This window comes from Chlorocebus sabaeus, chromosome 16, assembly GCF_047675955.1.
Source record: "Chlorocebus sabaeus isolate Y175 chromosome 16, mChlSab1.0.hap1, whole genome shotgun sequence".
In the NCBI taxonomy this organism is placed as follows: Eukaryota; Metazoa; Chordata; class Mammalia; order Primates; family Cercopithecidae; genus Chlorocebus; species Chlorocebus sabaeus.
This window is the reverse complement of record NC_132919.1, coordinates 17,976,179-17,987,560: the sequence shown is the minus strand read 5'-3', so window position 1 is coordinate 17,987,560 and position 11,382 is coordinate 17,976,179. Positions and strand designations below refer to the sequence as shown.

General features: G+C 49.0%; 1 protein-coding gene across 4 annotated transcripts in view; it reads right to left on the bottom strand.

The window, feature by feature from the left end:
* Window positions 1-11,382, bottom strand: part of DRC3 (dynein regulatory complex subunit 3) — a 47,998-nt gene that overhangs the window by 3,525 nt on the left and 33,091 nt on the right. For all 4 annotated transcript variants that reach the window (XM_073004727.1, XM_073004729.1, XM_073004730.1 and 1 more), the window contains 3 exons: window positions 8,930-9,061; window positions 7,182-7,252; window positions 6,531-6,654 (listed from right to left, as the gene is read on the bottom strand). In XM_073004727.1, the coding sequence (XP_072860828.1) occupies window positions 6,531-6,654; window positions 7,182-7,252; window positions 8,930-9,061 (327 nt within the window). The remainder of the gene's footprint in view (window positions 1-6,530; window positions 6,655-7,181; window positions 7,253-8,929; window positions 9,062-11,382) is intronic.

The window sequence follows — 11,382 nt, the reverse complement described above, 5'->3', positions numbered from 1 at the left end:
GGCATTAAAAAAAATTGACTAATAATTGTTCATATTGATGGGGTACATACTGATGTTTCTACACTTATCATATATAGTGATCAGATCAGGGTATTAGCGTATCTGTCTCAAACATTTATCATTTCTTTGTGTTGAAAACATTCAATGTCCTACTTCTAGCTATTTGAAACTATATTATTGTCAACTATAGTCATCCTATAGTGGTATAGAACACTAGAACTTATTCCTCCTATCTAGCTGTAATTTGGTATATCCTTTAACAAATCTCTCCCTATTCCTTCATCCCCCTACCCTTCCCAGTCTCTAGAAGCCTCTGTTCTTCTTTTTACTTCTATGAGATCAACTTTTTTAGCTTTGGCATACGAGTGAGAATATGAGGTGTTTAACTTTCTGTTCCTGGCTTATTTCACTTAATATAATGTTCTCCAGTTCCATCCATGTTGCCATGAATGACAGGATTTCATTCTTTTTTATGGCTGAATAGTATTCCATTGTGTATATGTACCACATTTTCTTTATCCAGTCATCTGTTGTTGGACACCTAGGATGATTATGTATCTTGCTATTGCAAACAGTGCTGCAATAAACATGGGTTCAGATATCTTTGCAATATAGTGATTTCCTTTCCTTTGGATAAATGCTCAGTAGTGAGATTGCTGGATCATATGATAGTTCTGTTTGTAGTTTCTGAGGGCCCTCCACAGTGTTCTCCCTAGTGGCTGTCCTAGTTTACATTCTTACTAACAGTATATAAGAGTTCCTTTTTCTTTGGATCCTCACCAGCATTTGTTATTTTTTGTCTTTTTGATAATTATCATCCTAAGTGGGGTGAGATGATGCCTCATTCTGGTTCTTATTTGCATTTCTCTGATAACTAGTGATGCTGAAGATTTTTAAATGTATTTGTTGGCCATTTGTATGTCTTCTTTTCAGAAACATCTGTTCAGATGTTTTTAATTCAATTGTTTGTTTTTTTGCTGTTGAGATGTTAGAGTTCCTTGTATATTCTGGATATTAATACTCTTGTCAGATAAGTAGTTTGCAAATATTCTCTCTCATTGTGTACGGTGTCTTTTCACTCTGTTGTTTCATTTGCTGTGCAGAAGATTTATAGTTTGATATATTCCCGTTTATTTATTTTTGCTTTTGTTGTCTGTGCTCTTGAGGTCTTATTCATAAATTTTTTTCCCAGTCCAATGTCCTAAAGCATTTCTCCTGTTTCTTCTGGTCATTTTATAGTTTCAGGTCTCTTTCTTTCTTTCTTTCTTTCTTTCTTTTTTTTTTTTTCCTGAGTCAAAGTCTGGCTCTATCGCTCAGGCTGGAGTGCAGTGGTGCAATTTCAGCTCACTACAACCTCCGCCTCCTGGGCTCAAGCCATCCTCCCACCTCAGCGTCCTGAGTAGCCGGGACTATAGGCACGCACCACCATGCCCAGCTAATTTTTGTATTTTTTATAGAGAGTTGGGGCTTTGCCATGTTGCCCAGGCTGGTCTCAAACTCATGAGCTCAAGTGATCTGCCTGTCTCGGCCTCCCAAAGTGCTGGGATTACAGGCATGAGCCACTGCGCCCGGCCAGTTTCAGGTCTTACATGTTTAGTTGATTTTTGTATAGGGTGAGAGGTGGGGATCTAGTTTCATTCTTCTGCATATGGATATCCAGTTTTCCCAGCATAATTTATTGAAGAGACTGTCTTTTTCCCAGTGAGTGTTCCTGGCGCTTTTGTCAAAAATCAGTCGGCTGTAAGTACATAAGATTAATTTCTGAGTTCTCTATTCTGTTTCATTGATTTATGTATCTGTTTTTTTGTTTGTTTGTTTGTTTTAAACAGGCTTAATTCACTTTATTTTTCTTGTATAAAAACTCTGTGTTACTTTGGGAAGCCAAGGTGGGCAGATCACCTGAGGTCAGGAGTTTGGGAGCAGCCTGGCCAACACTGGTGAAACCGTGTCTCTACTAAAAATACAAAAAATTAACCAGGCGTGGTGGCATGTGCCTGTAGTCCCAGCCACTCGGGAGGCTGAGGCAGGAGGATCATGTGAACCCAGGTGGCGGAGGTTGCAGTGAGCCAGGATCACACCACTGCATTCCAGCCTGGGTTACAGAGCAAGGCCCCATCTCAAAACAAAACAAAACAAAACCAACCCTGTGTTGCAGCCACAGCTGCAGCCTGGGTCTTTCACACAGAGTGTGGGTCTTGACAAAATGGTCAGTGAATTCCTGAGAGGAAGACTTGGTGAATACAGTCTTCTCCCAGAGGTCAGGGGGCAGGTAGCTATAGGTCTTGGAGATGGCATCAAAGGTGGCCTTGGCAAAGTTGTCCAGAGTGGCAGTGCGGCTCCTGGCTGAGGTGTAGTGGTTGTCAATACTGGACATCAGCAGCATCTTCTTGGGCACAGAGGCCAAGAGGATGCCAGTGCCTCTGGGTGCAGGGATAAGGTACAGCAGCACAGAGCTGCAGCAGCCTGTCACCTTGCAAGGGACAGTGTGGGGCTTACGATCTTGGTCCCCCAGTAGCCTCTCTGCACGGGACAACGGAGAGCGTAGCCAGGATGATGATCCCTCTGACAGCAGTGGCTGCTTCCTTGGAGCACGTAACACCCAGACTGACGTGGCCATTGTAATCCCTGATGGCAACAAATGCCTTGAACCTGCTGCACTGGCTGGGGCAGGTCTGCTTCTGTACTGGCATAATCTTTAAAACCTTATCCTTAAGAAAGGCCCTCAGGAAAAGGTCAATGATCTCAGACTTCTTGATGGGCAGGGAGAAGAGACAGATCTCCTCCAGGGACTTGATCTTCATGTCCTTGACCAGGCAGCCCAGCTTGGTGACAGGCATCCACTCCTTGGCCTGGGCTTTGCCTCTGAGAGCTCCCTGCAGCCTCGGCCCCTGCCCTGACTACGGCCACAATCCTAGCCCCAGAAGCTGCTGGCAAAGCTTCCATGGTTTCCCATTCCAGGCCTCTGGGCCCTCCTGCTGCCATGGTGTCATCTACCATTTGGTGTTTTCTTGGAGAAAAATGTGTCTGTTTTATGCCAGTACCATGCTGTTTTGGTTAATATCGCTTTGTAGTATATTTTGAAGTCTAGTAATGTGATGCCTCCAGCATTGTCCTTTTTGCTCAAGATGGCTTTGGCTATTCAGGGTCCTTTGTGGTTCCAAATTGTAGGATTTTTTTTTTTCTATTTCTGCAAAGAATGTCATTGGTGTTTTGATTGGGATTGCATTGAATCTGTAGGTTGCTTTGGGTAGCAACAAAGTAACTTTTGAGAAAGGAACAGCCCCTCCCCAGGACCACCACACTGCTAGTGGCTTGAGGACTTGCTGCCCCATGGCATGTGGGATCAGATCATTTTGTCAAACCCACAGAGGGCACCTGACGACCCTGCATTCCCCTCTGCCACAAATGAGCAGCTTGGCTTGATGGTCAGGGACAAGCCAGTGCAGCATCTCCTGGTGCCAGCCAGAATCTTGTGACAGTCTCCCTATCCAGAGACTGCTGGCATGGGTCAGACCCATTGCCACTTGAGCAGACCCTGGGGACTTGCATCCTCCCAATGGCCTGGGCCTGAGCACTTGCCCTGCCCTCGCAGCCGGACACCCGCATGGATGTTCAAAGCAGCCGGGCAGCACCTCTGACCTCCCTGCCTCCCTAAATGGGCAGCTGTGGCTGCCCGCCCCACTCAGATGCCCTCCCTCAGTGCCAGCTCCAGGCTCTCTCTTCAGCATGTACGTTCTGCTTTTCCTCTCAAAGCTGGAAGGACTTGAAAATAGATGTGGGACAGATTGGCCCCACATAGGTCATGAGCTGATAACAGTCACTCAACTGCATGAATGGAGTTTTAGAGATAACTTCATTAGGGTGCCTTATCAAGATATGCTCATTGATAATTAGGTAACAGAAGCCAGATTTTTTTTTCACCCACAGCCCTAGTCCCTCTTCTGAACATCCCCATCTTACTATACAGTAGACATTTTGTCAAAGGCTTTCAATCAAACTGCCTGGGTTCCAATCACAACCCTATCTCTTATAAGCTGTGTGTCCTTGGGCAGGTTACCATCATCTCTGTGCCTCAGTTTCCTCATCTGTAAAAGGGAACCATAATAGTAACTACTTTACCATGTTGATATGAAGATTAAAAGAGCAAACATGAGTTCAGTGCTTCTCAGAGGGCTGGCCCTCAGGAGGCCCCCAGTCAGTGTCAGTGATGTATTATTCCTTTATTTTTTAAATTTTTTTTGAGACAGGGTCTTGCTCTGTCACCCAGACTGGAATGCAGTGGCACAATCATGGCTCACCTTGACCTCTCAGGCTCAAGTAATCCTCCAACCTCAGTCTCCCAAGTAGCTGGGACCACCAGGTGCACATCACCTAATTTTTAAATTATTATTTATAGAGATGGGGTCTCGCTATGTTGCCCAGGCTGGTCTCAAATTCCAGGGCTCAAGCAATCCTTCCACCTCAGCCTTTCAAAGTGCTGTTGGTATTACTCATATAGTCAGAGCATACTTTTTCCTCCTAAGAACGGTAGGCCACGTTTTTTGTTGCTTAGATGGAAGGAGACTTAGGCCATGGTATAAGGTCCTGGGAAGTCTCTTCCTGTAACCGCAGGCGTAAAGCCACAGGAATGGTGGTCAGCTGGCACCAGACAGAGCCAGCTGGGCTAGAAGGAGGGCTGGCCACTGAAAATGCCTGCCCAGCCTGCTTCTCTGCTGTTGGCCTCTGGATTCATCTTTTTCTGTGTGTCCCAGTCATTAGAAATTAAGCACGTTTCAGTCCTGTGCCTTCTGGGTGTCACAGACATCGAAGCTGTGCTGGTAGGGATCTCTACCCACCCCAAGATGGTCTGTCTGGGGAATTCCAGACTGGGCACTTAGGGACAGCCTTACTTCACAGGGAAGGTGGTGTTTTCTTGCATCTGGTCAATAGCAATTAGCTGCACTTAACAGCTTAGGGAGGAAGGCTGGTGTCATGGTGACCCTATCATCACACTGCTATCTTGGGTATCTGTTTGGGCCCCAGGACAGAGGCTATGGAAGTCAGGGACTGCTGGTCCTCTGTGTCTGCAGGACTTAGCCCCGTATCTGGCAGAGTGGAGGCTTGGTGAGCATATGTTCTCACACTCATTCTGCAGATGATGCCTGGCATCTGTGCTGCACATTGTACACTGTTGCTGGTACTGAGGAGGTACATGGTGGTGAAAAGGCCATCCCTGTCCTCCCTCCTGAGCTTATATGTAGTGTGAATAGTCACATCGGCAGCAAATACACATCACTCAGATAGTCTGGAACTGTGATGAGGCTCTGACCTGATGAATGGGGCGTGTGATCCAGAGACAGTGGTTTTCCAGGAAGTTGATGAAGAAAGGCCTCTCCCAAGAGCTGATAGTCAAGCTGAAATCTGAATGACAAGGACAAGCCAGGCACATGGGGACCTAGGAAGAGCGTGTCCGCCAGGCAGAATATCAACTGAAAGGAGCAAGCCTGGGTGATTGGGGAACAGCTCAGAGGCTGCCGCTGAGCATCGGGAGTGAGGGGTCTGGGGGTGGGAACTGCCCAGATGGGCGGGGCCAGCCACGAGGGTCTGGGGGACTATGGGGAGGAGCTTACGCTAGGGGTCATGAAAGCCACTCTAAGGTGTTGTGTAAAAGTGTTTAGTGATAGGGTTTGGGTTTTCAAGGGTCCCTCTGACTGCCACATGGAGGACAGACTGTAAGAGGACAGTAAAGAGGCAAGCCGTCCAGGCCAAGGATGATGGTGGCTTGCCTTGGTGGTGATGTGGCGACAGAGAGAAGCTGAGAAACTGGCAGTGGAGTGAATTATGCAAGCACTAAAGCAGGCCCTGACAACACAGTATCTCTGCCTGGCGCTTGATGCCCACACTCCTTCCAGAGACATAAACATGCTGCTGTGGGACCCCAGTGCAGACATCCAGGAGAGCCTTCTTAGCGTGCAGACCCCAGGGATGGAGCCAGGTGCCCCAGGCCGACCCTGCTGATTTTGTGACCACTCATCAGCGGATGTGCTGGTGCAAACGGACGGCATCGTGTGGGATCAGAAATGGTGGTTCCAACACCCCTACAGTACTCATCATAGAGACTCTAAGGTTAAGAAGACCTCCAGGGGAAATCTCAGACTTCAACCTCTACCTGTAACTGCTTCTCTTAGAAAGTGCCAGAAGCCTCCACATAATTGAACTTTTGGAAACCTACCTGTTGAAAAGTTGAAACCATCTAATTATCATGAGCTCCTCTTTAACTGGGCCCCACTGGGTGCCCCACCAGGTGCTTTGTTAGCCTATTTTATCTGCCAGCAACCCTGTAAAGCAGGTTAGTGTGCCCTTTTGCAGATGAGAACACTGAGGCTCTGGGAGGTTGTCAGGCTTACTCACAGGGCCTCAGTCCAGCCACAGAGCTGGGTTGGACCACGTCTGTCAGGCCCCTCCCCTCTCCTTTCGCCCAGCTCCGCCCCGCCCCACCCAGTTCAACTCCATCCCGCCCTTTCCCGCCATGCTTCGCCCGCCCCGCCCACCGCGCGCAGGTCGTCAGGCAGGTCCTCGTCCAGGTTGCCCTTGACAATCTTCTCCAGGGTGCTGATAGAGATCTCCAGGAGCTTCTCGTGGTGGTGGTTCTCCAGGTCCCGGCACTGGGCCATCGTGCAGCCCCGAGTTAAGCAAAGGCCAGGGAGGAGCAGGCCCAGCGCGTCCCTGATTCACTCAGAGGGCCGGAGACAGACTTTAAGGGCCCAAGGCGAGCTCGGAGATTCCGGCTGGCAGCACCGTCCACCCACAAGCACCCAAGCCTGGGCCATCCCCAACTCCCCGCCCCTGCCCCACACCTCGGACGGACCTTTGGCCCCTGCCATCACCCCCTTCTCTCCCTCCTGCATGGAGGCTCCTGGCGCTAGTCTCTGGGTTACCAGAGTGTGCTTGTTGGCAACACAGGGGGCTCATTTCTCAGTGAACATCACCCATATGAGAACAATCATACTGGGACCCTACTGCAAACAGTTTGGATGTTGTCCCTCTAGGCATCCAAACCACAGCTCTAACAGACCATCAGTGTTCTGAGGGTCGGGAAACCCCCTCAGACCCTGTGGAACATTCTTCTGTCCAGAGGCCAGGACAATCCCAGGGGCTCTGTAGCACCTCCCCATGGGGGAAGGTCATCACAGAAAGGATATAGGCTTTGGACATTTTCGATAAACAGTCCCACCATGTCAACAATGTTCCTTTCAAACATGTTTATAGTCTCCTGGAAATGTTGAAGAACACAGTTAACATGCATATTTAGACATCCAGCACAGAGCAAAAGGTGCTCCTTAGAATTTAGCAACCACCTCCTCTAATCACAGACCTTCGGGGTAAAGACCACCCATCTTGACCCTCCTGAGCAGATGGTTGTGAACTGACCCCTCTGCTCTCTCTAGAGTTGTTCTCCAACCATATTCACTCCCTCACCATCTGAATGTTTAATGCTGTCACTGGAACTTTGCCAGGAACACTTGTCCTGGTCTTACTCCCCTTACCTGCCTGCCCAACACACACACAGAGCCAACTCCCTCTCCTTTGGGTTTCTCAGTGACATCTGTGCATCACCTCCAGGGAAAAAGTGGAGTGAGCTGTTAAGAGCTAGACTGCCTGGGTCAGTATTCCCAGCTCCAGCACTGCGTGTAACTCTGGGAAAGGCATTTCACCTCCTTGGGCCTCATCTTCCTCATCTGGGAAATAGGTTTCCTGCATAATCCCTGTGTTGTGGAGTTGTGGTGAGGTTAAATGAATCACTTCACACAAAATGCTTTGCCTGGCCGAGAGGAGGCCCTCAGCAGGAACTGGCTGTCATCCCAGATCTCTTTCAGTTAGTTGCTGTTTTGTGGTGGTCAGCAAGGCACCTACGGCCCAAATGGGATTTAGTGTTGACTGAAGGAACAATGGAAGATGTGATTTCCAGGCCTGCCACTCTGGAAGTGCCCCACCCCCATCTGCCATAGACTCCAGGGGCTGCAAGGTGGGCAGGGGTGGATCTATAGGAACGTGAGGACTGTCTGCAGAGTGAGCACACTGCACTATTTTCAAACACATGTATGTGCTGTTCTTGTGAATAAAAATAGGGTCATTGAAAAGCATGATTGCCCTGTGGCTTTCTGGTCACCGGTAATACAAGTAGGATGGCACACGGATTCTGGGAAACGTTTGGATGTTGAAAAGCAATCTCCTTGCCTGAAAAGGCTGGGAGCTGCTGCCTCGTTCTCCCCTGGCACTGTGCGCTGCTTCTGCAGTGCCTGCGTTCCCCAGTGGGGAGGGAGCACCTGCCCTGTGATGTGATGGGGAAATCTATCCCATGTCTGAGGTGTCACTTGACGTGTGAGGAATTGATTAGACGCTATCACTTGGCCCAGCCACAGCAGCATCCAATGAGGTTCAATTCATCACATCACTTCAGACTCCCGGCCTCCGCTGCCTTGTAACACACACACTGGCCGCTAATGAATTTCAGACAGCGGCGCTTTTCATTTCCACTACTTAGTGCTGAGTTGCAGCCTCCTCGCATTGCCTGAGAAGCGGCAACCGCAGGCTGCAATGCGCGGGGGTCTTTGTTTGGTCCCCAAGTGGGGGTCCACTTTGCCTTTAGAGTTCCCTGGATAGCTCCAGGGGTCTAATCAAAAACCTCTCCCCACTGACTTCCAGGACAGGGGGAATATTTCAGAAGAATGAGCTCACCTCTCATTTTCCACAAGAATCACTTCCAATCTAAATGATTAAAATGTATCAAAAGCAAACACAGGACTGATGAGCAAGAAAGCTGCAGCCTGGCACGCTGAGTCATGCTGGACGTTTCCAGCAGAGGTGTGCCCGTGAAGGCTGCAGTTCACCTATGGATGTGCAGCTGCATCCCCAGATCCTGGCACTTGTGCCCAGGGCCCAGCCTCACCTCCAGCTGCTCCACCAGCTGCATCTCCAGCATCATGAGCTCATTGAACAACTCACTGACATCAGCGCTGCATTCCAGGATCTTCTTCTCAATGTTGGGCAGTTCCGACTCCTCTCGAATGGCACTTAAACTCTGGAAACAATAGACTGCACTTCAGGAATCAACAACTAAGTGTAATTAGATAGTGGCAGGTGGCAATTTGGTTTTGTGGGTAAGAATTTGGGCTCTGGAGTCAGCCTGCCCAAGTGCAAGTCTCAGCTTTGCCACTTGCTGGCTCTGAGAGCTTGTGGAAGCTACCTACCCTCTCCATGCCTCCGTTTCCTGGTCTGTAAAGTGCAATTGATAGACCCTACCCTTGACACAGGTAAGAGAACATATGTGAGGCTCTTTGAGCACTAGCAAGTGCCCACTCCCTGTTAGCTCAGGTTTTTATTAGAGGCTGGTAGGCAGGGTGGAAGCAGCCATGGTTTTCATGGGGCTCAGAGCATCTCACACCGAAATACACTGCTTTGGCATAGTGATTATTTTGAGTTAAAGATACTTAAAAATGCCTGTAATCCCAGCACTTTGGGAGGCTGAGGCGGGCAGATCATGAGGTCAGGAGATCCAGACCATCCTGGCTAACAGCGTGAAACCCTGTCTCTACCAAAAATACAAAAAAGTAGCCAGGCGTGGTGGCGGCCGCCTGTAGTCCCAGCTACTCGAGAGGCTGAGGCAGAAGCATGAGGTGAACCTGGGAGGCGGAGTTTGCAGTGAGCCGAGATCGCACCACTGCACTCCAGCCTGGGTGATAGAGTGAGACTCTGTCTCAAAAAAAAAAGAGATACTGGCCGGGCGCGGGGGCTCACGCCTGTAATCCCAGTACTTTGGGAGGCCGAGGCGGGTGGATCATGAGATCAGGAGATCGAGAACATCCTGGCTAACACGGTGAAACCCCGTCTCTACTAAAAATACAAAAAATTAGCCGGGTGTGGTGGTGGGCGCCTGTAGTCCCAGCTACTCGGGAGGCTGAGGCAGGAGAATGGCGTGAACCCGGGAGGCGGAGCTTGCAGTGAGCTGAGATCGCACCACTGCACTCCAGCCTGGGTAACAGAGCGAGACTCTGTCTCAAAAAAAAAAAAAAAAAAAAAAGAGATACTTAAAAACAGAAAGTGCAAAGAGAACACCCTGACCTCCCTTTTTCTTCCTGAAAGCAGGAGTTAAGTCTACCATGGGAAAGGTGCCCTCCCTGTACCAGGAGGAAGGAAACCATTCTTTTTTTTTTTTTTTTTTTTTTTTTTAAAGACGTGGTCTTGCTCTGTCGCCCAGGCTGGAGTGCAATGGCATGATCTCGGCTCACTGCAATCTCTGCCTCCTGAGTTCAAGCAATTCTCTGCCTCAGCCTCCTGAGTAGCTGGGATTACAGGCACCTGCCACCATGCCTGCCTAATTTTTTTTTGTATTTTTAGTAGAGACAGGGTTTCACCATCTTGGCCAGACTGGTCTTGAACTCCTGACCTCGTGATCCACCCACCTCGGCCTCCCAAAGTGCTGGGATTACAGGCGTGAGCCACTGCACCCGGCCAAGAAGCCATTCTTATCATCAGAGGGAGTCCAGGCCAAGCGGAATCTGTGTGAACAAGCCTTGTGAAACTTACCCTCATCTGCCTCGTCACTTCTCCACGATGAACTGCCTTAGCCCAAACCTCTTTGTCTTGTCACATTCTCACAATTCACTACTGTCTGTCCAACCAAGTATAGAAGCTTTCAGCCCTAAAGGCTTCTTGAGCCTTCATTTTGCTTGTGAATGGTCCCATGTACATGTGAAAATTACTCAATAAAATTTGTATGCTTTTCTCTTATTTGTCTTATGTCAGTTTAATTCTTGGTCCCAGTTAGTGACCCTGATAAGCTAAAGGAAAAAATTTACCTGCCTTACAACTTCAGATTTAGGTGGACCTGAATTTGAATCCTGCCGGGGTCACTTAGCAGTGTGACCTTGACAGACCCACTTTCATTCTCTGACTCAGTTTCCTCACTGTAAATGGGGAGAAGCATCTCTGCCTCACAGGGTCCTGGGGATCAGAGGAAGCACCTGGCGCAGAGTACAGCTCGGCTATCGGAGGCTCCTATAAAAGGCCTATCACAGGCACAGGCCAGGAAAAACCCTGGCAAGGAAAGACAGTTCCAGTCTTTGAGGAGATGAATTGAACCCACACAGAACCCCAGTGAGCAAGTGGAAGCTACTGCTAAATAGATGCTGAGCCCTTTGGAATGAGGGGGTGCTCGGAGGGTATATGGCAACCTGGGGTCCAAACAGCACTGACTACCAGCTGCTTACCAGCAAAGGGCCTGGGTTACCACCAACACCAGATGTGATGTTGGCTTGTTTTTGTTGATGCCTGGTACTAGTCATGAAGGAGGATGGAGTAACAGCATGATTGAGTGGGGTGAATGACATAATAATAGCTACC